Raw genomic sequence first — 27,640 nt, 5'->3', positions numbered from 1 at the left:
GAAAATCTGTAATAGAAATGCATCCCCACAGAGACACTATCTACAACAAGATCCACTAAGAACCTCACTTAAGATCCTCAAAGAGAATAAGGATATAGTGATTAGGCAAGCAGACAAGGGAGGAGGTCTAGTCATTCAAGATCGTGACACCTATATTTCGGAGGCCCTGAGACTCCTCAATGACTGCCAAACCTATGAAATTCTACCCAATGATCCCACAGTCCAATACCAATCTAAAATTAAATTATTCTTAGAAACAGCACTAAAAGAAGAAATCCTTACCAAAGAAGAATTTCTCTTTCTTTTTGTTAAACACCCTACTACTCCATTCTTCTATCACATTCCAAAAGTACACAAGAACAAGGACAATCCCCCTGGGAGACCCATTGTCTCTGGGATAGGTAGCCTGACAAGCAATCTAGGCAGCTATATCGATTACTTCCTAAAAGATATAGTGGTAAATCTTTCATCCTATGTCAGAGACTCCAGTCACATACTGGATATACTGGCAGGGTACAAGTGGGAGGAGGGTTATAGATGGCTTTCTTTGGATGTGGTATCTCTATATACGTCCATTAAACACGAGCATGGTCTTCGAGCCATTCAGCATTTTCTAGCCACAAATTCATCACTTCACTATACACAAATGCAATTTCTATATAATTGCATTGAATTTGCCCTAGAGCATAATAACTTTTCCTTTCTGGATAATCACTATCGCCAGACACAGGGCACTGCCATGGGCGCAAAATTTGCTCCTAGCTATGCCAATATATTTATGGGGTACTGGGAAAAGAACTATATCTGGACGAATAACCCCTATAGTGCAAACCTTATCCTATATGGAAGGTATATTGATGATATTATCATCATCTGGAACGGTACAGATTCCCAGCTGGAGGGGTTCCTTAAACATTGCAGTAACAATCCGTATGACATCACGTTCACTCATGTTATTGATGATGATAATCTGGTCTTCCTAGACCTTGAATTAAGACATGATATAAATGGTCAGATATGCTCAAAAACATATTTCAAACCCACAGCGGGGAATTCATATCTACACGCCAAGAGCAATCATCATCCGCAATGGATTCGTAATGTTCCCTTCGGACAGTTCTGCAGGCTACAACGTACGTGCACTATGAAAAAAGACTACTTGGAACAAAGTCTGATCCTTCAAAAGAAATTTGAGGAGAAAGGGTATGATGCACAGCTTATTCAAACAGCATGTAATAAATATTTAGCCCTTTATGATAGTAATTCCATAGATTGTACTGTCGTGGAAGCTGGTGTCCATTCTGAGACCACGACAGACATTTGCAATACAAACGCAGTACGTTTCTGTACTAGATATAGTAACAAAGCCTGGGATATTAAACACACTCTGTCGAAAAACTGGAACATTTTAAAAAACGACCCTACCCTAGGGAAGGTACTTCCTGATAAACCCACATTAATTTTCAGGAAACCTAGGGATCTCAGGAGCATAATAGCGCCTAGCAGAGTACGTAAAAGGAACTACCAGCAGACTTCTAACCCAGGTCCATGGTCAGTGCTATTTGACCAAAAGGGCAGCTACAGATGTAGCGTTCCCAATTGTGGCACATGTGGAGTCATATGGCATCGGAAAAAAGATTTTTTGAGCACAGACGGCAGGAGATTTTCCATTAAACAGTTTATTAACTGTGGGACTTCTTTTGTCATTTATGGCTTAATCTGCCCCTGTGGCCTACTGTATGTAGGCCGCACCTCACGGTGTCTTAGGACACGTATTAGCGAGCACAAAAGTAATATAAAATTGGCAAAAGATAAATATTCAGTCCCTCGTCATTTCAAAGAAACACATCAGAGCAACTACGATGGACTGAAAGTCTTTGGAATAGAAGCAATCACAAAGGACTTAGATAGTGGGAGGAGATACCAAGAACTCTGTAGAAGAGAAAGTTTTTGGATCTTCACATTGGGTACCTTGTCCCCTAGAGGTTTAAATGATGACCTGGAGATTCACACTCTTATTTAGTCACCAGAAAGTACGAATACAATTAGTGACCTCTACTGTTCCACCCCAATTTTAGGTTGCGATTCAAATACATTTGATGTATCTAGTGTATTGAATGTGTTTGAAGTATGTATATATATATATATATATATATATATATATATATATATATATATATATATATATATATATATATATATATATATATATATATACATAATTTATATATATATATTCTCTATATTCAGCATTACATATACTGTTATCAACAGAAATGTTCTGAGTGTAAGGAATATGGTTATTTAGTATTAGCCCTGATAGTAATAATAATTGTTCCACTCACTGCTTCATACTATAAGGATACATCTGCCCCCCTGGTTTTTTTTTTTTTTTTTTTTTTTTTTTTTTCCCTTCTGCACATGCGCAGGTTAGGTTCACGCATGCGCAGTTAGGAGCATGGAGCAGTAGCGTGCGTTCCACAGGGTAAACCAGCAAGCAATGAGGGAAGTTCATGTCCTCCCTATGCAGCTGACTACAAATCCCCTTCATCAATGGATCGGGAAACGCATGCAGCTGCCTGGTGATATTTAGTTATATATATAAAATATACACAGCATCAGGATTGAAGGTGGGAGTGTGGATGTATACGTCTGCGAGTGTGTAAATGTATATACATGTGGATCTAAGAGCTCTGATCTAATCCTCTTCATTATCTGATCATGAAACGCATGCAGTTGCCTGGTAGTAGAAAATACAAAAAACACACAGCTCTGGGTTGAAGGTCTGAGTGTGGGTGGATTTGACTATATGGTTGGACATATATATATACATGGGGTTGTGACACTATGGACACTTAACCATCAAAATATCCGGTGATTAACAATCTGTATTAAGAACTTATGATTATTGTCACATTGATCGCTATATTTCCATCCAGCGTTATGACAAGTCCTCTGGATGAAGTATCCATGGGACACATTGTGCACTAATGCAACACGGAACATGACAATGTTTCATAACTGTGGAAGACCATTATCTCCTCTGGTGTCATAGTCAAATTGAGGGATTAGATGCACACCAAGTGGCGTATGCAATATATGGTTTTTTTTTTTTTTTTTTTTTTTTTATATATATATATTTTTAAGATATATATTTTATATAGGTTTTTTATGTTCTCTATGTATTTTATGTATTTTATTCATTTTATAATTTATATGTTATATCTCTCTCTAATGGCATTGTAAATATTGATGGTTAGTTTATGAGATTTTGGCCCCTCCTACTATCCTGAGACTGCCCAACCCGGGTAGGGAGGGCTTATTTTTAGTCCAGAGATATGGGTATATATAGGAGGGTGCACGTATGGTTCAGTTAGCTCTGAGGAAGAAGGGACTCCCTTCGAAACGCGTCAGCTGTACTGAACACCTATTCCCCTGATGGGACTCATGTTATCTTCAAGTCCCTGAGAGGACTTACATGCCTGATTTTATTCGCTGTTTGTGAGTATGTTTTTTACAAGTAATAAATTTTGGTCGCTGAGGTAATGCGCAAGGCTGGTGCGCTTCTTGTTTTTTATTTCATTTTACAGTGCTGATTGGGCTTCCCCAGCCTTGGTTTGGAGCTGCACAGCCCTTTATGCAGTGGTGTTCGTTCTCCCCAGGCCTGGTTCCATCTTGTGCCACCTGTCTGAGTCTTGGAGCGCAGGAGAATTCTTTTTCGATTTGCCATTGAACACCAGAATTGGCAGGTCCACCACTGGCACCCTGTGCTTTTCAGATGCGAGCAGGTTCACCCTGAGCACATGTGACAGACATGAAAGGGTCTGGAGAAGCCGTGGAGAACGTTCTGCTGCCTGTAACATGGTTCAGCATGACTGTTTTGGTGGTGGGTCAGTGAAAGTCTGAGGAGGTATATCCATGGAGGGACACACAGACCTCTACAGGCTAGACAATGGCACCCTGACTGCCATTAGGTATCGGGATGAAATCTTTGGACTTATTGTCAGACCCTACACTGGTGCAGTGGGTCCTGGGTTCCTCCTGGTGCAGTGGGTCCTGGGTTCCTCCTGGTGCCCAACACTGCCCGGCCTCATGTGGTGAGAGTATGCAGGCAGTTTCTGGAGGATGAAGGATTGATACCATTGCATGGCCCCCACGCTGCCCTGTGCTAAAACCAATAAAACACCTCTGGAATATCATGTTTTGGTCCATCCGACGTCTCCAAATTGCACCTCAGACTGTCCAGGAGCTCAGTGATTCCCTGGTCCAAATCTGGAAGGAAATACCCCAGGACACCATCCATGGTCTCATTAGGAGTATGCCCCAACTTTGTCAGGCATGCATACAAGCACGTGGGGGCCATGCAAACTACTGAGGGCCATTCTGAGTTGCTGCAATGAAATTTCAGTCAAATGGACTAGCCTGCTGCATCATTTTTTTCATTTTGATTTTCGGGATGTCTTTGAATTCAGTCCTCTGTAGGTTGAAAATTTTCATTTCCTTCAAACAATGGGCCACCCTTATGTTCCTAACACATTACCTCGTCCATAGCAGTATAGATATCCAGCATGATATTTTTCTCCATTCAAATCTGATGGGTTTTCAAAATGTTCCTTTAATTTTTTTGAGCAGTGTAGTAGTATGCAAGTAAAAAAATATATACAAAGACCCAGAAGATGTCATACCTAAAGAATAAAACCACACCCATACTCAAAGGCTACAGAAGGCAGCAACATTTCTCTTAGGCGCCCTCTGCTGACACTTATGAGAAAAATAAAATCTTTTGATGAGTTTTAGTGAAAAAATGAAACCCAAAACTCAGTAATAACTAAATTCAGTCAATTACTCAGAAGAAAGTTAGATTAAAAAAAACAAAAAAACCCACCACAAAAGCATGATATTGTTTGATAGACCTGCACAAATAGTTTATGAATCATACATGCCTATTATTACGAATATTTCAGGTACTTTTATAACGCAGTCAATTTACACAATGCTTTACATATTATATATTGTACATTCACATCAGTAACTGCCCTCAAGGAGCTTACAATGTAAGGTCCCTAAATCACATTCATACATACACATACTAGGGTCAATTTAGACCAGAGCCAATTAACCTACCAGCATGTCTTTGGAGTGTGGGAGGAAACCGAAAAACCTGCAGGAAACCCACACAGGCACAGGGAGAACATGCAAACTCCAGGCAAGTAGTGGCTGGGATTTAAACCAACAACCCTTGTGCTGCTAGGAAAAAATGCTCACCACTTGATAATTGACTTGGCCTCATGGAGTCAATTGTTACACCATAGAGATATAGATACCAAAAATTAAATAATAATAATTACTTCTAGGCTACCGTGCCCCCTACTTGCAGCTTTAGCACTATACAGAAATTATAACACATTGCAAATTTGCATACAAATGTAATCCAGGCATATCATACACATACAAAATAAATAAATGGTTTAGATATTAAATCGTACTTGCATAAAATTGAAAATTATAAACACTTATACTTTATAGAGTCCAACAAGTGTCACAGACCAAGGGTACAGGGATGAGTGAGACTGCATGATGAGTAAGATATCACTGTCCATCATGTGTTTTCAGAAAACTGACCAGTGCGCTGGTGAATTATCACAAGAACCCAGATCTGGGAACCCAAGAATCCGGACACCGGTAACAACCGAGAACAACATGCACACTATCTGTCCGCTACCACCAGATATCAAGAAAATATACCCACGTTGACTTGCTAATCCAAAGTAAAATCCTAGATTGGCAGAGGAGGAATAAAAAACAAAAAAAAAAACGGAGGCCTTGGGAAGATAAAACAAGGCTGTGAAATACTTACCATAGCCTGCAATACTGTTGACCCACTCAAAATCTAGTTGACCAGAAACACACAAGCAGATACAAATCTTGCATACCATCTGGTAAATTCTTAGGCCCCTTTCACATGGGGCCGATTCAGTTAGGATCTGCAGGGGGATCGGCTCACAGATCAGCTGATCAGGGCACTCAGTTTCTGCTGAACCCGTACACAGCCTGAACTCTGCTGTCCATTTAAACCCGTCAACTCTCCGATCTGCACCACCCCCAGTGTGGGAGTAGGATAGGAACATAGCCCCAACTGTAAAGGGACAGAACAGGAGTAAACAGTGTGGCACCTTCAACATGGAGTGACCTTTCTCCCCCGGCTGATTTTGCAGTCGCCAGGTCTGGGTGATACTTTTCAGGTTATATTTGACAGCAACAAACCCAGAGGGTCCTGTCAGAGATTTGTTAGAAGCTACAGGGGTTAGACAAAAAAATGGAAACACTACATGATTTGCAAGTGTGAAAGTGGCAACATGAACAGTTTCCAGGGATAAAGTCGGTCGACATGGTCAACTGACTGAGAAAAAAAAGGGCATTGTGCAGGATTGTGATTCCGGAAGAAGAAAACAACTGCTTCAAAAAAGTGACTGCAGAGCTCAATCTCAGTCCCGTTAAGACCGAGATTGAGCTCTGCAGTCACTTTTGCAGCAGTTGTTTTTTTAATGCCAGGTCACAATCCTGCACAATGTCCATTTGTCTCTTTTGGTCAGTTGACAGTGTCAACTGTGCTTATGCGCATCAGACGACATTTTCTCGGAAACTGTATATGCCGTCATAACCTTTGATAGTGTACCTCGCGTCAAATAAATTGGCAACTTCAGTCACAGAGGCACCAGCTAAGCGGGCACCGACAATCTGCCCTCTTTGAAGCTCCGTAAGATCTGACATGAGTCTGTATTACTGTGCACGCAGTGAATGACGAAAGTGAGACTGCCCACCTGTTAGCTAGGTGTCATCACACAGCAGAAGCAAAAGAATGTTACATCACTTCAGCTTTCAATGCAAAACATGTCATCACTTTCACACCTGCAAATCATATCGTTTTTCCATTTTGTTGTCTAACCACTGTAGGTGTTAATCCTGGTCTGAAGGCCTTTTAAGATGATTATTATATCTCCTTCCATGTCTATACTTACAAAAGGGATTCAAGGACTCTGCAGGTGGGCATTTGGGATAAGCATTTCAAATGCATTTGAAATGGTCTCCAGCACCGTGGAAGAACTCTGTATGGAATCTTAAAAGATAGCATACATCTTATAAGTTTTCTCTGCATTGCACTGCATTTTCCGACTGCAACCCATCACAATCGATCACGTTCTGTGACTTTTAGTAAATAGAGATTCTTTAGGACCGGTGTCAATGGGCTTTAGGCTTGTGTCAATAGAATAAATTTGACATATGAGATCAATCAGAATTTACTAGCAGGAGCATTTGACCTACTGCTGATCTACTTCTTAACTTGTACATGACCTGCATCAAGTGGGTTTTCCATCTGAAGTGAAGAAAAACCCACCAACAGATCCAGTTGAGATATCCAACAAGGTATGGGTTATGTAGATGGAGTCAGTATTAACCGCAGAAAGATAAAGGCACACAGAACTGGGTATGCTAATATTTTACTTTATAGAACAATTAAAGTTTAAACTGCTGTGTAAGGCCCCTTTTCACATGAGGCGGATTCTGTTCCCATTAGAATGGGATCAGCTCACAGATCCCCTGCTGATTGGAGCAGAGCAGGCCAATGACACGTCTGCAAAAACTAAGCAGACACAGGCAGCGCCCACTCTGCTCTATGAGCGACTTCTCCTTAAGTTTACACATGACTACCCTTTGATCCACCTAAATGGAAGAGGATGGATCCCCTTCCATTTGCTTAGTGGACTGGATTGAACTTGGAGGTAGGTGGGTGTAAAGGGACGCTTGTACATTTACACTCGCCTGTCCATAGGAATACATAGCCCTTCCGATCAGGTCTGCCTAAAAAACTGACAGGCGGATCTGATTGGATCTCCCGTGTGAAGGAGGCCTTAAAGAATCAGTCTTCTTTATTCTATTTGTAATACAAAAAGCTAAATACAATCCACATAAAAGTATGAAGAAGATTGCGCATCACGTAAGAAATGTGCTTATTGCAACTTTAAAAATGTTTTTTGTGTCACACTTTGCAAGTTTGCAAATGTATTTAAGCCATCAAATTAGAATGCTGAGTTTGCCTGTTTAATAAAATAAAGCAAGGACTAGTCGCATGTAGTTACTTGTAGTATCTTATAGCGCTTCAAAAATATCACATCTACTCTTACCTTGCTGTGATGTGGAGGAAGGTTCTTTAAGTCCTGCTGCAGGACATGTAGTTCCCTCATGATCTCAGGTGCCTCTTGCCGTAGAAAACTGTATTTTTTGCTTAGTGTTTGAAGCTGACTTTCTGCCTATACATAATGAAGGAAGAAAAAAGATTGGTATGAGCTGATCATTATGAAATTCTGGCAGCCCAGGTTGGCAACTGCGGATTATACAAATATGAAAATGAACATATCGATAGTCCTTACTCTTACATATGCATGCCTCTAGTCCAGGCTTAGAAATCACTCTTAGAAATGTTACAGCTAGACCTCCAGGTCTGCATTAGGGAAAGAGATTGGATTCCAAGAAAGTATTGTATACAGTACAAGATACCAGCTCAACAGAAGTGTCACTGACTATTCATCCAACAGCTTTAAAACTATAGGGTGTTCACTGAGTACTGCAAAGTTACTGGGCTCTTTAGCACAAAGAGGGGTGGATGGATTTACTAAATGAGTGGCGTGTGTTTACTTTGCAAAGTGAATTTTTACTTTGCAAGGGAATTTGCACTTTGCAAAGTGAATTTTCAACACATTCACTAAGCTAAGAATACCTAATAAGAAGCATAAAACATACACTATACTGCCAAAAGTATTGGTTGGCTTGCCTTTACACGCATATGAACTTTAATGGCATCCCAGTCTTAGTCCATAGCGTTAAATATTGAGTTGGCCCCGCCCTTTGCATCTCTAACAGCTTCAACTCTTTTTGGAAGGCTATTCACAAGGTTTAGGAGGGTGTCTATGGGGAATGTTTGACCATTCTTCTGGAAGCGCATTTGTGAGGTCAGGCACTGATGTCGGGTGAGGAGGCCTGGCTTGCAGTCTCTGCTCTAAATTCATCCCAAAGGTTTTTTTTATCAAGTTGATGTCAGGACTCTGTGCAGGCCAGTCAAGTTCCTCCACCCCAAACTCGCTCATCCATGTCTTTATGGACCTTGCTTTGTGCACTGGTGCGCGGTCATGTTGGAACAGGAAGGGGCCATCCCCAAACTCTTCCCACGAAGTTGGGAGCATGAAATTGTCCAAAATGTCTTGGTATGCTGACATCTTAAGAGTTCCCTTCACTGGAACTAAGGGGTCAAGCCCAACCCCTGAAAAACAACCCCAGATCATAATCCCCCCCGTCCACTTGCTACAATGCAGTGAGGCCAGTACCATTCTCCTGGCAACCACCAAACCTAGACACATCCATCAGATTGCCAGATAGAGAAGTGCGATTCGTCACTCCAGAGAACATGTCTCCACTGCTCTAGAGTCCAGTGGCGGCGTGCTTTACACCACGGCATCCTATGCTTTGCATTGCACTTGGTGATGTAAGGCTTGGATGCAGCTGCTTGGCCATGGAAACCCATTCCATGAAGCTCTCTACGCACTGCTGTTGTGTAATCTGAAGGCCACACCAAGTTTGGAGGTCTTTAGCTATTGACTCTGCAGACAGTTGGAGACTTCTGCGCACTGTGCGCTTCAGCATGCGCTGAGCCCGCTCTGTCATGTGACGTGGCCTATCACTTGGTGGCCGAGTTGCTGTTGTTCCTAGTTGCTTCCACTTTGTTATAATCCCACTAACAGTTGAGCGCGGAATATTTAGTAGCCAGGAAATGTCACGGATGGACTTATTGCACAGGTGGCAACCTATCACGGGTCCATGCTTGGAGTCACTGAGCTCCTGAGAGCGACCAATTCTTTCACAAATGTTTGTAGAAGCAGTCTGCATGCCTAGGTGCTTGATTTTATACACCTGTGGCCATAGAGATGATTGGAACACCTGAATCCAATGATTTGAAGTGTCCCAATACGTTTGGCAATATAGTGTATTTGTGCTTACACATGATTGGATGATGAAAGTCAGCAGAGAGTCAATTCATTCACCAAGCTAAGGTAAATTCCTTTGTTTAATGAAAATTGCTATTTGGTTTTAGTAAATCAACTCCAGAGACTGTATGGGCAACAGCCTTGACAAGTTCTAGAACAATCTGTTCTTATGTGGACTAGTTGCTAAGAAAGGATATCTGAAACAGATATCTATAGAAAAATATTTCAATAAAGTTTGTTGTGATCACTGTAGCATCTTAAAAGTTCCAGTCATAAATCTCTAGTTTTACTTCTGCAGATATCCACTCAGTGAACCTGCATCAATGGTACTTTCTAGCAACCAATTGGTTGCAATACACCTAGGAAGCTGACAGAGTCCAAATTTCGAATTGATATGTAAAGCAGCCTATAGATGAGTCTGTTTTTCACCCCTTTTTGTTCAACCAGCAGGTTTAATGAAAAAAAACTAACCCCCATTTCTTCAGCCACACATTTGAGGTGCATGAGGGAAACTTCCCCGCTGTGTCATTATACTTCCTCGCCATCAGAATACACTGATTATCGTTGCAGGCTATACCATGCAGCACTGATCAAGCAGGGAGGCTGTACAGAAGTTAATTGTTAGATCGACACAACCATAGTGCCCATACATGGATCGATATTCAGCCGGTCCCTCCTGAACTGACCAAATTTAATCCATGTATGGCCATCTTAACCTCCATGTTTAGTTCTAGGTTTGTCTAAAGCACCTAATTATGAAAAAAGAGCTGTATGTTGATAAGAGCAAGAGCAATTATCCAGACTACCACACACCTGTCTCATAGTCTCCCAAAAAGAGACATGCATGCATAAAGCAAGCTGCTGGAAAATGACTCGACAAATAGAGTCTGATCCTTCACAGAAAAGTGAAAAGTACCATTCATGGGCCACTATCAACTTTGTGAGAGGTTTGTGGCATGTCTCAGGACTCCTTTATATGATGAACTCCGACAGATGTCATCCTGTTTTTTTTAAGCGATATCTGCCAACTTTATACCATCTTATGACCTGTATCAAAGATACCTTGCCTTTGCACACTGCTCAATTCCTAGTCCACCATATGAATATGGCCATGAAACAACCTTATAAAGACTAAAAGAAAAGGGATTTTAAATCTGCCCAAACACAAAAAAAATGATAGCCCAACATGCATATATTTTAAATCCATTCCTTATTTGACCAAGTAGTAGTACATTCTGTCTATTACAGAGTCTGTTACTACTTCTTCAGGACCAGGTAATTGACAGTGCACATGTACAGGTTCAGTTTATTCAAATGTAGTATATACATACGGAAGACATATAATCTCCAAATATCATCCCCACCAGGGAAGCCCATGTGATGGGGGCGGGAGGCAACACAGGTTCACAATTGGGAGACAGGGATAGAAGGGGGTCATCCTGTAATAGGAAATGCCTAAACAAGTACCTTCATGGTAGGTTTACCAGTTGTTATTTTAATGAAAGCTGCATATTTAAAAGTACAGAATATGACTTCTGAAATTACACCTATATAGTAAAAGCCTATATGAGATTTTACTGATTGGACTTATATCTAAATTAAAAGGACTTCCTCTAAAAACATGAAATGTCAGATTTTATTCACCCATCTGTGTCCTATTGTGCAGATTTCCCTTTATTTCCTGTCCCATAGCCAAACAGGAAGTGAAAGGAAATCCCTGCAAATTAAGGGAATTTCTTGGGGACCCCAAGGTCACCAGAACTATTATCCCCACTTGAAGATGTCCCTTCTATTACTTTTCTGGGGACAACCCAAAATCTTGGATTTTCTTTTACTTTCAATGATCATGGTAAACAGAACAAATAGAGAGGGAGAGGGTGAATCTCCTTAATGGGGGCATAGACCGCAATAAAAACTGACAAGCATTCTAATCCATCTCAACTTGTTTCAAAAAAGAAAAAAAAAAGAAAAAAAAAAACAAAAAAAAAACTTGTGTCTTAAGTTGTACTTCAATGTCTGCAGGGAGTATTTATTGGAATGGGCAGCACAGTGGCTAAGTGGTTAGCACTTCTGCCTAGCAGCACTAGGGTCATCAGTTTACATCCCAAACTCGGTACTATCTGCCTGGAGTTTGCAAATTCTCCCCATGTCTGTGTGGGTTTCCTCCATGTACTACAATTTCCTCTCACATGCCAAAGACATGCTGGTAAGTTTATTAGCTCCTGTCTAAATTGTCCCTAGTATGTGTATGTATGAATGTGAGTTAGGGACCTTAGATTGTATGTTCCTTGAGGGCAGGGTCTGATGTGAATGTACTTTATACAGTGGGTATAGCAAAGAATCACTCCCCTTTAAAATAATCACATTTTGTTGCTATGCAGCCTGAAATGAATTTTGTTTTATCCAGCTGTATTTACTTGGCGTTAGATCTTTCACTTTGATGGTATAAGTTGTACTAACATGTCAGAAAAAAATATGGAATATTCAAAAACAGAGTTGGAAAAAGGATCACCCCCTTCTGTCAGTAATTTGCCTCTTGATTGAGTCTGTTGGGATATGTCTCTACTTACTTTGCACATCTAGACTTTGTAATATTTGCCGGCTCTTCTTTGCGGAACTGCCCAAGTTCAGTTAAATTTGCTGGTGACCGTTTGTTGACTGCAGTCAAGTCATTCCACAGACTTGCAATGGGGTTTAAGTCTGTGCTCTGACTAGGCCATGCAAGGACATTCACTGTTTTCTCCTTCAGCCACCGTATGGTCATTTTTGCTGTGTGCTTTGGCTGACTGTCATGTTGGAGGGTAAACCTTCTTCCCATTGACAACTTTCTGGCAGAGGGCAGCAGACTTTCGTCAAGAATGTGACGGTATTTTGCCCCATCCATTTTTCCTTCTATCCTGACAAGTGTTCCAGCCCCTGCTGCAGAGAAACCCCCCATAACAGGATATTCCCTCCTCCATGCTTTACTGTAGGAATTGTGCTATTTGGATGTGAGCTGGATTGGATTTCCACCAGACATATAATTTAGTGTTGAGGCCAAATAATTCAATGTTAGTCTCATCTGACTAGAACACCTTTTTCCTTTTGGTCTTCGAATCTTCAAGGTGCGTTTTGGCAAAGCTCAGTGGTGTCTGCTTGTGGCCTTTGAGGAGCGGCTTTTTTCTTGAGGAGCGGCTCCCATACAAGCCACATTTGTGGAGAATTTGTAATATTGTTGTCACATGCACACAATGACCACTCTTTATCATAAATTCCTGCAACTGCTTCAGAGTTGCTGCAGGCCTCTTGGTAGCCTCTCTGACCAGTTTCCTCCTGGCTCTGTCATCCAGTTTGGAGTGACATCCTGATCCAGGAAGAGTCTGTGTTGTACCAAATACCTTCCACTTAACCACCTCAAGTCCAGACACTTTCATCTCCCTTCCAGTCCAGGCCAAATTTTCAGCTTTCAGCACTATGAGACTTTGAGCGACAATTACTCAGTCATGCAATACTGTACCCATATGAAATTTCTATCCTTTTTTTGGTGGTATTTGATCACCCCATGTTTTTTTAAATTTTTGCTATATAAATGAAAAAATCCCCAAAATTCTGAAAAAAGAAAACAAAACATTTTTTGCTTAGTTTTTGTTCTAAAAGTTTGCAAATAAATACTTTTTGTATTCTGCTACATTTTTGGGGTAAAAATAACCCCAAACAGTGTATATTATTTAGAGAGCAGAGAGAAGCAATTTTTACTTTCACTTTCCATTATTTACTATGTGAGTGCTGTGAGTGGTCACAGCAGTCACAAGGTAAAACATCATGTGATCGCCCAGACACATCAGTTATGTGATCTGGGGGGCGAGCTCTGTGAGCTGCGCAGGAGGCACAAATGTGGGCTGAAGTACAGGCATGTTAGCCTGCATCAGCAAAGCTTCCCGTCCGCCATCTGTGTGCAATGGGCAGAAAGGAAGAGGTTAATAAAATACTTCACTGGGCTTCTAGATGTTGATAAAGCCTTTTTTTGTATCCACCTCCTGACTTGTGCCTGTCCACAACTTTATCCCAGAAATATTTTGAGAGTGCCTTGCCACCCATGGTTGATTGCATCAGTTGCACTATCGGGGACTGAAATGCTCCAGGAAAGGTCTTTTCATGCTGAGCTAATCAAACTGACCACAGCTGATCACAGTCGAAAGTCAAAATTGCTTTGTGTGCTATTGAGAAGGTGATTATCTTCACCAGATTGAGTTTACAAGTCATTTTTAGGAGGAGGGTGATCATTTTTCCAACTCGGTGATTCTGTTTTTGAGTTATTTTCCTCACATGTTGGTGTTATATCTTTCACTTGGATGTTATAAGCTGCACTGGGTAAATACAGCTGGATAAAACTGGGTAAATACAGCTGGATAAAACAAAGTGTGTCTACCTTCATTTCAGGCTGCAAAGCAACAAAACGTGATTTTAAAGGGGGGCGATTCTTTTCTATACCAGCTCTGTGTAAATTGTTGCAGCTATATAAGTATCTGTAATAAATAAATAATAAATATCTGGCCATCTTTTGCACACAGTTCAGGTCTCGGCTACACCAATATTATAGGACTGAAATTATCACAGCAGTTACAAAAAAACAGCATGTAAAGCATTTTACTGGTACCTTCTTCTTCTTGGAGGTACGTTTACTAAGAAAACTTAGTGCTTCCTTATTTCTTGGTTTACGGTCACTTGTACAAAGACTACCTTCAGCCTCTGTGTCTTGTGGGCTTTGCCTCATTTGTTGCCTGCACAGAGGAGAAAAAAAAAAAAATGATTACAGAGAATATATGTAATTCACAAAGTTTTACACAAAGATATGTATCTGTATTTTTAGACATGTGATTGTAATTAACTCTCATTGGCTGAAAAAAACTGTCCGTTTTTAAAAGGAATAAGTATCTTTAACCTGGTGTGTTAGATTTGTAAATTAAGCCTTATGCAGGATACAAGATACAAAGGCATGAAGTCAGGCAAATCTAAGTGGAAATGTGTTAATATAAAGTGATGCAGAGGTCATTGTTAAATAAATGTGCAGAAAACATTTAGACCTTTCCATATCTAAGCATACTGGAGACTTTACTTGTGTAAAAGTGAAGGGGCCCTGCCTGAGTCACATCTGTGTTTAATTTACCACTAACAGCCTATTAAACACTCATTCCAGATGGCTTATGATATTTACAAAGGAACAAACAGAATCAAAACAAACATTTGTAGCATTTTCTAGATCCAAGCAGAACTGTTTCAAGTTAAGCACAGCAAAATGTCCTGCTATGAGAATACATTGAAGAACAAGCAACTGTCAAAGTCTCGGCAAGATATTGCAAATTCTGACACATATACCCTAAAAAGTGAAGGAAATACAAGCAGGAACGAATAATGTACCTTAACAACTTGCCATTTGCAATTTCGTATATACATTACTGGACTTCAAGTGGTTAAAACCAGCTGCAACTGCAGGGGTGAGCTTGGCACCAATGTTTTTAGCCAACTCTTGGTTGGTTGTTTGGTTTCCGTAAAAATTATTTGACTATTCTGCCTGATCTATTTTATTTCACCATAAAGGTGCCGCACATCGATTCTCCAAACGAACATGGAAGAAATGAGCATTTAGTCACTTCTGGGGTGAGAAATGTATTTTTCCGGCTACTGTGATCAGGTAAGCAGCTAATCAAGCATAATCTGCACTTCATTAGCTGCAGTGGAGGGCAGTGGTGACATTAGAGGTATATTAGACCCTGATGACTCCATAAAGAAGACTAGTCACCTGCCTATGCTATCAGAGGGAGTTTTAGCCCCTTGCGAAAGCAATAAAGTTAAATTAAAAAAGAAAAAACGTAAAAAATGTATAATAGAATAAAAAAAGGAAAATTAACCCCATCCTTTCACACACATACATAAATGCAAATGTGTGCTGGGCACACATAAGTATATAAACACCAATTGCACCACATATGTGAGGTATCTCTGAACTGATGACTTGTAAAGGATTTTAACCCCTTTGAGTAGGCAAATATGCAGCCTCTTGGCGGGTGGGCCTTGACATTGAGAGGCCACATACTGTATTTGTGTATTGAAATGTAAATAAAACTGTGCTGAGAGCGCATGCCCTGCGCGCTCCTGGCACAGTTACCGGTGCCTGATGGAAAGCTTTCCGATCATGTAACCGCTGTGACAGCCAGTCACAGTGGTCATACGATCATAAACTTCGCCCCACCTCCCGGCATCAGAAATCACTTAAAGGGCCGGTGAGGTGCAGCGTTAAGGGGTTCAGCTGTCACCTATAGGTAATTTTGGGTACTGTAGTTTCTCGTTATTTCACAGGCACTCACAATTTTAAAGATTGACATGTTTAGTATTTATTTACTTGACTCAACCCCATCATTTTATATTTTACAAAAGTTTGGTATTATGTTGCGTTTTTGTGCACTAAAATTTATTTTAGTGTATTTTTTTTACTAATATGCATTTGATAAAATTTGTGCAAATATCATGCAACATAAAAATTTGCAACTGCCACCATTTTATCCTACATAGCCCGTGCTTTCATATACAGTACTGTAATGTTAATAATATTGTGCTAATAGTTTGGGTGTTTTTAACCATTTGACGCCCGGCCTATGGCCGAATGGCGTACGGAAAAATGTACTAGCTTGCAGAGCCTCGCAGCGGCGCGATCTGTCACCGGCCGTGTACCTCGAACAGATCTGAGTATCGGCCCCTGTTGTCGGTACCATGTGACCTGCTGTGACCAATCACAGCAGGTCACATGACAGTTGTATATAATGGATGGCTTCATTCATGCCATCCATTGTATACTACTGTATAGCTATGAATGGTCACAGCTAATCATATGCACATGTCATGTGATTAGCTGTGGCCAAATCACAGCTAAGCACAAAAGAAAAAAACCCTGAATGAATCGATGGCATTCAGGTAAATGCTTGCTTATAGCAAAGTAATTGTTTGCTATAAGCAAATTGTGTAAAAAAAAATAAATTAAAAAATACTGATCACTTCCCCAATGGTAACATTGTACTACTTTGGACATAGTGAAATATGAAAAAAAATCTTAAAAAAAAAAAGAAAAAAAATGTAATAAAAAATGTAAAATAATAAAAAAAATAAAAAAAAATTTTTTTTTTTTTTTCACACTGTCACCAGTCAGTGTCCCTGATCACCGCCATGCCAGTTATATGATGACGCTGTACTGCACTGGTGACAGTATGTAAAAAAACAATTGTGAAAATATTTTTTTTTCATTTTTTCATTTTCCGAAAAGTTATGACAAAAAAAAAAATACAACTTCAAAAAACTCGCCATGCCTCTTATGAAGTACGCCGGACTGTCTACTTTGCAAAAAGGGGTCATTTGGGGGATATCTGTACTATTCTGACATTCTTGGACCTCAAGAAATTAGATTAGCTGTCAGTACTTCAGGATTGATCAATATTCAGATCTATACCATAGTTTGTGAACTCTATAACTTTCCTACAAACTAAAAAATACATCCTAATTTGGGTTATTTTCACCAAAGACATGTAGCAGAATACATCTCGGCCTAAATTTATGAAGAATTATTTATTTGCAAACTTTTATAACAGAAACAAAGAAAAACGTGTTTTTTTTCAAAATTTTCTGTCTTTTTTTGTTAATTTAGCAAAAAATAAAAACCCCATCGATGATTAAATATCACAAAAAGAAACTTGTGTGAAGAAAATGATAAAATTTTAGTTTGGGTACAATGTTGTATGACCGCGCAATTGTCATTCAAAGTGTGAGAGCGCTGAAACCTGAAAAATGGCCTGGGCAGGAAGGTGTAAAATTGCCCGGTATGGAATTGGTTAAGGGTAATTTCACCTTTTCTAACATGTTACAGCTGTATTCAGGGTGTAACATGTTTGTGCAGCAGCTGCCCCCGCACCCCTCTGAGTCCCTCTGTGACAGCAGCCTGGGGATCTTCTTCCCGTGTCTGCTGCTACAATTCAAGTATTCTGGGAATGCGAAACTACAACTACCGACAGCCTTTGCGGCTGTCGGGTTGTAGTTCTCAATGAACTACCATGATGCTGTTGAGGGCTGTGGTAGTTCACTCATGCTTCCTGTCAGTGTGTAACTGACTGGTTGTATGAGGTGACAGCTTACACAGTCTGCAAGAGCCCTGCACTGCACCCATGATCTGCTGATTGGGGTGCAAGGCTTTCCAGGCTCTCATTAACCCCTTCACGCCTAAGGGTAAAACAAATCTAAATGCCTAAGCACAATTCTGCAACGTTGACATGTGTTAGTAAAACCGTACATATCATCACAACTACTTTGTACATCCAGGTGAATTATACCTTGTTTTTTTTCAGGACAAATTGGGCTTTCATTTGGTGGTAAATGGTAATGGATAGCTCCTAATTTTTTTATTATTATTAAAGGAAAACTGGGCCAAAATAGTAAAACAAAATCGTTTTTTTTTTTATTTAACCGTTTCTTGTTACGACCATAACCTACCACCAAAGAACAACCCAAAATAAATTCTCCAGTTCTTGTCGATCGCAGCGATACCATATATATGTGTATGTTATTTGTACCCGTAGTACAGCCCAGAAACAATAGTGCGCATTTTGTTTTTGTGTTTTTTGGGGTTTTTTTTGTTTTTGTTTTTTACACAAAACATACTGTCACTGACATTAACACTAACTGACACTGATACTAATTTTTTTTAAATCCTGACCTTTGACCCTGACCTTGACTCAAACACTAACCCTGGTACTGAACTAGATCAAACTTTGATCTAGGTATTTTTCTTTATTTTTTAATATTTATTTATCTTTTTTTTTTTTAACAAACTTTTTTTTTAATCTCTCTGTCAGGAGTTCGAGAGATACAATGTATCTCTCTTCTCCATTCATAGAGAGAAAACAAGGGGGCCGGGCTGCACAGTGACTGATCACTGTGATAGCCAATCAGAGGCTATCACAGCGATCACATGACCCGGATTCGGGAGTCCCGGGTCCCGATCGTTAGAACGGGACCCGGGGCTCTCAGTGACACCGCGGTCTCGGTGCTGGGAGCGCGCCGAGCGGCACGCTCCCAGCACAAAGACAGGTACGGCCCCACGGAAAAAAGCCCAGGTCCGTGAGGCCGCATATTTGTGTTACGTCGGCGTCAAGGGGTTAAAAAAAAATGCACATTTTTTCTTACCTACAAACAGATGTGCATTTATTTATTTTTTTAAAAAAGGTGAAAAAATATTTTAATGAAAAATTTTACAAAATGCCGTGTCAAAGCGGTAAAGGACTGTCATGTGTAAAAAATTCACAGTGCAAAATCTTTATACATCTAAAGACTCCTGTATGACAATATTAACATATCCCCAATCCAGGTACTATGTGATGCACAAGCCTCAGAGTAAAGAAAAAAACTCTTTACTTTCCCTGACTGAGCCAAATCCTCCATGTGTGCCTCTTAAGCCAGCCATACATGGATTGAAATTTGGCCAGTTCAGTGGTACCGGCTGAATTTTGATTCATGTATGGGCAGCCTGGTTTTACAGAAGTTGCCCCGTCAGTATTTTGCTGTTCGATCAGCGCTGCTGGACATATTAGTGTATTAGTGCAGGGAAGTCTCCCCGCTATCAGAATGCAATAGAGCAGTAGGCAGGATTGCTCCTTCTACCTCAAATGTGTGGATGGGGAAATCATGTCATTTTTTTTCTGTCAACCTGCTAGTTGAAGGAAAAAATTACTCTTCTAAGGCCAGCCTTACACGCCCACTCCCAGTTACTGAGCCTCCTATGGGAGGGTTTCTGTAAGGGATTTCCAGCAAGGAGAATCGTGACCAGGAACGCGCATGCGCACAGGCATTCCTGCAGGAGAATTGCCGGTTGCACGCATGCTCGCAGGAATGCACGATTGCGCACAAGCACGTGCACACACATGGCGAAGATTGGCGCCAGACGGCCCATTTAAGGAGTGCCTCTGCTCAGGTTCAGTGCTGACTGGTCTACAGCTCCCCCCATGTCCTGCTAGTTCCGTACGATTCCTTTGTTGCTGACCCGGCTTGTTCCTGACCAGACTCCGATTACTCTCCTGCTCCTGGTTCCTGACTTTGGCTCTGCTCCTGACCTTGGCTTTTCCTTCTGATTCTGTACCGCGCTGCCCAACTGTTTATGACCCCAGCTATCCTTGGCTCTACTCCAGTCCTGTGTCCTGGCTACCTACCTTGCTCTGCTGCACATCTGGCAATCCACAGAACCTACCTGGTCTATTTCTACGGTGCCCAAATCAGAGGATACTCTGCCTACCAAGGTCATCACCTGCAAGAGCCGCAAACAACAACCACTGGCGCTCTTGCCCCCCTGCTCTCTAGACTCCCTCTGTTCCAACTTCAGCAGGGTCAGGGCTAGTGACACAAGTGAGGCCGACCTCATCAATTCAGTCTCCCATCAGGTACATGACAGTTTCAGGAAAAAAAAAAAGGCAGGATTGGCAATCCAAAAAACACTGGGCAGGACTAGGTGTGGCCATGTGCCGATTAACAAGCTACAAGCTTGTGAATAAGTAATGCTGATAGCCACCTCCATCCTCCGCTGCAGCATTTCTCCCCCATTGTAGTGCAAGCAGGAACAACCTACATAAGAGTGGCAACTCTGTTCTGAATTCAGGAGCTGCATCATTGTCACACCAATAGTCCCCTATGTGATAGCATACTTTAAAGTGGTAATAAAATTATCCTAGAATAAAGAAGAAATAGCGGGCCCTCTGCAAGGTAATGCTATAATGTGCTAGTATGCACCGCATACAAAGCCTGACCTTTTAAACAAAGCGCACCAGCAGCGAGCTGTCACTGCTGCCAAGGCTCTCATCTTCACCCAGTCTTCCTCCTGGGTCTGCAGGAGTCACAATCACGGCACAGCACTCCAAACGGACAGCTCACTCAGTGTTCCCTCAATGGAGAGTGCAGTGTACATATGCTGGTGACGTCACTGGCTCCTGACATTGTGAATATTTCTCAAATGGTGCAAGTTTAGGAGATATTTATTATACCTACAGGTAAGATTTAAGCTTACCTGTAGGTACAAGTAGAAAAGCAGAGTTTAGTACCGTTTTAATGACAGATTCCCTTTAATGAGACATCAGGAGTCTATTATACCCCTGATGTCTCCCCAGCCTGGGAAAGTGACAGCTGAACCTTGAAGTGACACAATACTTGCCGCTGCTATGCTCATTCTATTCTCCCGACCATGCCGGTCCCTGGATACATGGTGGGGGCAGTCAGGCGGGGGGGGAGGTTGTTTACCATACCTTCAGCAAGGTCACCTGAATTGCTTCTGCTTAACGAATTTAAACATGGTTCTGGCTGCTGTGTGTTTAAGTCCTGGTTCCCATATATGCCATTTCCCTGCAGCTGCGTTGCTCGTTCCACAGGGGACCCACATAATGCAGTGTGTTTTCAGTGCATGGGGTGCCATTAGGATTCAAGGATTTATATAAACGCCAACAGTTTGTTCAGTGCTTTACTGTAATTATCTGTTCTTCAGCCGCTCCGGTCCGGTCCCACGCTGAGCTGAAGGCGGCTTCAGCGTGTTGGAGTGTTCAGGAAAGGCAGCCGACAACGGAAGCCCCATAATAAAGTTTACCGGCGGCGTCACTTCTCAGATTTCCCAGCAGTTGTCGGATTTCTCCAGCACACAGAGAGCGCTGCTGGAGACTGGACTGGAGCGGCTGCAGAACAGGCAAGTATAGCGATTTCTTCTTTACAGGGCTAGATAGATTAGGCTAAGAATGTGGCTGCCAGTGGGTTTAGAGTTGGTTAGGATTTTTCTTTACTTCCACTTTAAAGTGCATGTTTTCACAGTTGTGAAATAAATCACAGCAAGGAAGTAAGGGCAAGATGTCACTCACTGCCTGCAGTGCTAAAATACCACACTTTCTCTGTGAAACGGATCTTGTTATTAAGCAGTCTTATGGTTTGTAGCAGGAGTGGCCAGGCCGAGACATAGGCAGACATAGGCAGCCTCACTGACTTTATAGCTTGATAGAATTAAACAGTAATAACAGGTTTGGTACTTAATGTCACCTTACTTTGATTAGTGTGGTGGAGTTACAGGTTTACTAAAAGCGGATCTTCAGCCAGTCTCCCAGGTGGCTCTACCCCACCCCCTTCCCCCCAGGTGCCGCCATTATGGTGCATACACAGATATACCAATGGGCTCTTCTTGGCCTTCAAGTTCTGGCAAAGCCCATAGGCACATCTGTGCATGAGCAGTTTTTTCGTGCATGCGCAAAGGAAGGTATTGGACCTCCCTGACAGCAATCTTTGCATATGTGCGGGAAACCCCATGCATTTGCAGATGGCCAGGGGAAAACGGGAAATGTGCAGATGTGACGCAGGGTTCTTTCAGGACCTGATGCGAAAACTAAATGCAAATACATATATTACTTTGTTAGAAAAAAAAAAAAAAGAGATCAAACATGAGGCGGGGCAGCACACCATGACCTTTGGGGTGACTGTTCACTTTAAAATGTTTAGTGCTCATACCTTCATACCCCTTGTGGACAGAGCAATAAATACCTATAATTTGTGGCTGTTGATTAATTTGTCATTTCTGAAGATAACAGTGCAATACATACATTGTTTTTGTGAGGACAAACTAGACTTTAATTGGCAATATTGTCTTGGAAAAAAATAATTATATTTTATGTAATCTATAGAATGCATTGTTTTTCTATTTTGACCAATGTTAGCTTAACAAAAGTATTTTTATAGTAAATATAAAAATGTATGCATTTTATTCTATACTTTGTTCCATTTAGGATGACACTACAATGATGTTTCTTTTCAATTTTGTGCATTTTTTAGGGGACACTGAAAAAAAATCTTTTACTTGTAAGGATTAATTAAGGCTGGCCATAGATTATGCAATTTCCTTCCTTCAACCATGGGCTCAAGGAAAGAAAATCGCTCAATTCCCCCATCAACACAGTCAGTGTTGATGGTGGATTCCGTCCTGCAGCACTATTTATTTCTGAAAGTGGGAGGTTTCCCCGTTGTCAGCATGCAATAATCACTGCTGGCGACTAATGTCGTTGGCAGTGATCGTACGAGAAAAAAAAAATCAGACAGGCTCGACTGGATTGACTTCAGTACAACCAGCCCGCATGGATTGAAATTTGTCTGGCTCCTGCTGAACAGGTCAAATTTCATTCTGTCTATAGCAGACTTAACTGATACCATATGCAGGTCGAGTGTCACACATTTGATCTACATATGAATGAAATAAGTCCAATGACACTTGTAAACCCTCTGCAAGAGTAATTTTACACAGGAGAAGCTGCTATTTGACAGCTAATACAGTACATAAAAACTCTCATCTATCATTTTGACAGCTGGTAGTAACAGTGGGAGCAGCAGCAGCAGGGGAAAGGCATTGAACTAGTAAAAATATAGCTAAACCTAAATACAAAATTTGTATATATTACAGTTTGCCAGTTTTTAGATGAGGTGGCTGCATTTTTTCCCCTTTTTTTCAGGCTTATTTATTTCTTTATGTATGCCTGGTAATCCTGCAAATAAACTTCCTGCCTACAGTATGGCTACGGTCACTCATGCCACTGTATCTAAGGAGGGAGCCATGGTTGTCCCTCTAGGGCGCTCTACGGATTTCGACTATAGTTTACAGATAATAGCTGGTAAAACTGATAGGATTGTTTAACCACTTGCCGATCGCACTATAGCTGAAAGATGGCACAGTTGTCTAGTTCTGAGAGGACATCCATAGAAGTCCTACCTGAACCGTGCCTCCCAAGGCACGCTCTGTGATTGCGGTGTCCTTTAGACATTGCTGACCACAGATCTAGCTAAAGGGCCAATCACAACTGATCACATATAAACAGACTTGCCACCAGTTATCATCAGTCCTTTCCGCACATGCTATGTCTGTGTATGGAAAGAAAAGCCGATTAGCGGCAAAACTGTCAGTACATGACAACAATCCGTTATTATCAGTGCAGCCCCATCAGTGCCGCCTAGCAGCGCCCATCAGTGCCGCCTAGCAGCGCCCATCAGTGCCGCCTCATCAGAGCACATCAGTAAATAAAAATTAGTTATTTGCAAAATTTTATAACCTAAACGAAGAAAAACATTGTTTTTTTCAAAATTAATGGTCTTTTTTAACCAGATAAAGGTGAGTTGGGATGCACACACTGCGGATCTAGATGATGATGATTGAGGTGAGGTGCTTGATAACTGTAAAGCAGTGTTCCCCGAGCTGTCTGATCGCCTTACACGATTATATATAGTGCATAGCGCCTACCTAACCCTATTCGTCTAGCCAAACCAAACCACACAGTCCTTTGTGTCATTTGCTCACTTACCCCTGGCACCTTTTTCCACCTGCTGTGTGCTTCACCCATTATCCAGGGATACTGGACTCAGGTGGTGAAGTCCCTCCATGATACCATGGGTTCCCCCACTCACACTACACCCCAAACCATACCTATTAGGTCTTTACTTTAACCACCTCCCACCCGCCATATAGTAATATGATGGACACAAGGTGGTTCTCTCGTTCTGGGAGGACGTCATATGACGTCCTCCCATTCTCACCGCGCAGTGTGGTGATCGGCGGTGCGCTGTGCCCCTCGGACACAGCGGATCACTGATCACAGAAAGAGCCGAAGATGTTGGCTCGGTCATGTGATCAGCTGTGTCCAATCACAGCTGATCACATGTAAACAGGGAAATGCCGGTTATCGGCATTTCTCTCCTCTCGAGCTGTCATGCTGACAGAGGAGAGCTGGTAATTGGCTTTCCGCGGAGGGTACATGTACACTGATCATTAGGGCACTGATGATCAGTGTAGCCCCAGCAGCTCCACCTGTCAGTGTCCATCAGTGCCAGCTGTCAGTGCTCATCAGTGCCTCGTGCCAGTGCCCATCAGTGCCACATATCAGTGCCTATCAGTGCACATCAATGCCATATATCAGTGCCCGTCTGCGCTGCCTTTCATTGTCACCCATCAGTGCCAATCAGTGCCACCTATCAGTGCTGCCAATAAGTGCCACCTATCAGTGCCAGTCAGTGCCATGTATCAGTGCTGCCTTTCAGTGCCCATCAGTGATGCCTGTCAATGCCCATCAGTGCCCCCTACCAGTGCCTCCTCATCAGTGCCACCTATCAGTGTGCATCAGTGCAGCCTATCAGTGCCCATCACTGCAGCCTCATTAGAGCACATCAGTGAAGGAGAAAAATCACTTATTTACAAAATTTTATAAAAAAAACTAAGAAAAAACTTTTTTTTCAAAAATTTCAGTGGTTTTTGGTTTGTTTAAAGAAAAAATAAAAAACCCAGAGGCGATTAAACACCACCAAAATAAAGCTCTATCTGTCACAAAAAAATTATAAAAATGTCATATGGATACAATGTTGCATGACCGCGCAATTGTCATTCAAAGTGCGACAGCGCTGAAAGCTGAAAATTAGCCTGGGCTGGAAGGGGGTAGAAGTGCCCTGTAGGCTAGCTGTTAATCCTGAGCTGGATACATTTTTTAAGATGTTTGTACATGAAAAACCTTGTTCATTGCATGGGGTTAGATGCAGGCCATATCTCCCACAGTTAATACTTGGATTGAGGAAATAACCTCCACCCTACCCTATAAGCAACTAATCCACCCCCACAGGAGTTGCCCATCTAAATACAATGAAATCTGGGACCGAAGGTTACAAACTCTTGATACCTGTGGGTAATTTTTGTTTGTAATACCTTAAATGTATTGATGTGATGGAGACTGGCTAATGCAACGTGCCCAGTACTCACCACATTTTTACCATACTCATTGAATAAGAGTCAGAGCCGCTTTAAGATGTTCTCATAACCTTTTCTGTTTTCTTTTATATATTGCTTGGTGGGCTTTACTGTTTTTCTGGTTTTCTTTTGCCATACATCATATGTATCACCTCACGAAAACTAGGTTGGTCCAGGAATGGACCCGTGTATATGTCAGTGCATCATTGTCATCACTTACTCATTGTAATGTCACAGATTGTTAGTTTTGCTTTTATGTCTTTCATTTACCTTATGCACTGCGTACTATCCTGTGCCTGTGTTTCAATAAAACGTTTTTTTTAACCAAAAAAAAAAATGTTCAACCAGGATAGGTCAATTGATGCCCAAAGCAACCAACTAGATGTTTGCTATTCTCTGTCTTTGTTACCAAAATACTGTACCTAGTGACTACTGTGACTGATTACCAGGGATAACATGCATTTTTTTTAATTTTTTTTTTATCATGAGCTGTCCAGGAAAACGCATACTAATCCCAGTAGTCTGGTTCTGTATTTAAAACAGCTTGTGAGAACAACCAGACAGCATAGTAAAACATGAACAAGACTGAAATACATGTATTTTCCATACCCATGTAGAACTTCCTGCTGAGTGACTATTGATAGCAGTTCAGCTGCCTCCTTTGACAGGGATTTACATTCATTTCTTAGCTCTATGCTCTCTTTGAACAGAAGTTCAGCTTCAGCTATTACAAAAGAAGAAGAGAAAGTTAAAAAATGAACACCACAAATTAAAACAATACTATAGTTATGGCAGTTTAATGAGGAAAATGGTGGAAAATACAAATAGGATAAGCAGGGGTTATCAAACTGATCAGTATAAAATTACTGGTTGCAGATCTGAGAAGTAAAAATTAGTTACTGTATTTTGCACATCAATTTTATTCTTTGGATTGGCTATTTCAGTAAACCCACCAATGTAAATGGTGAGGAATACTTGCATAGACTGAAGATTTATAGTACTACTGCAGCGTATGTAAAGCCAAAAAACGTGTATATATTAGTACAGAATGGGAGCAGGCAAGCATTCAAAACCCTATCAGGTTTTGGTGTTATTTTTGTGCTAAGATTTCCTTAAATTTCTCTCTTAGAGAAGCAACAGGAAGGGAGAAAATCTCTCCAAAAAATAGTTTAACTGGCAGGATTTTGAATGCAGAAGAAAAATTTTGCTGTAGATTTAATATAAGTAGAGCATTTAATATAAGTGGAACAAAAAAGGGTGGTGTTGTCTAACGGCTCATGGGAACACACCTCTACACACACATAATGTTGGGGCTCAATTAAAATATTAAATAAAAGAACCCCTAAACTGTCTGCACTGTAGTCGGATGAATGATAAGGATTATCTGTGATGACATAGAATATGCATAATGCCTAGCGGCTGTCACAGATGGTGACACAAAAACATTTTAAAATATGTCACATTTCATGTATGTGTTTGTATATACAGTACACACACATTCACACACACACATACATACATATATATATATATACACACACATACAATGCTCAGCATAAATGAGTAGACCCCTTTTGAAAAGTACGATTTTAATCAATATCTCAATGAACTCAAAAACCATTTCCAAAATTTTGACAAAGCTGAGTTTTATAGAACATTTGTTTAGCTCATTACATGAAAGTAAGGTTAAAAATATAACTTAGAGTACTAAATCTTTATGTTTACTCAAATTAGTTGATGCAAAAATGAATACACCCCACAACAAAAACTACTACATCTAGCATTTTGTAAGACC

The 27,640-nt window shown here is 41.0% G+C and overlaps 1 protein-coding gene across 2 annotated transcripts in view; it reads right to left on the bottom strand.

The window, feature by feature from the left end:
* LOC149465204 (uncharacterized) overlaps positions 1-27,640 on the bottom strand; it is a 167,453-nt gene that overhangs the window by 95,646 nt on the left and 44,167 nt on the right. For both annotated transcript variants that reach the window (XM_089673529.1, XM_089673528.1), the window contains exons 5-7: positions 26,455-26,569; positions 14,674-14,797; positions 8,184-8,309 (exon numbers count right to left, since the gene is read on the bottom strand). In XM_089673529.1, coding sequence (XP_089529655.1) covers positions 8,184-8,309; positions 14,674-14,797; positions 26,455-26,569 — 365 coding nt within the window. The remainder of the gene's footprint in view (positions 1-8,183; positions 8,310-14,673; positions 14,798-26,454; positions 26,570-27,640) is intronic.

This window comes from Staurois parvus, unplaced genomic scaffold (assembly GCF_062004578.1).
Source record: "Staurois parvus isolate SC_StPar_1 unplaced genomic scaffold, SC_StPar_1.0 ptg000140l, whole genome shotgun sequence".
NCBI classification, from domain to species: domain Eukaryota; kingdom Metazoa; phylum Chordata; class Amphibia; order Anura; family Ranidae; genus Staurois; species Staurois parvus.
The sequence above is the reverse complement of the archived record's forward strand: the minus strand, read 5'-3'. Positions and strand labels throughout refer to the sequence as shown.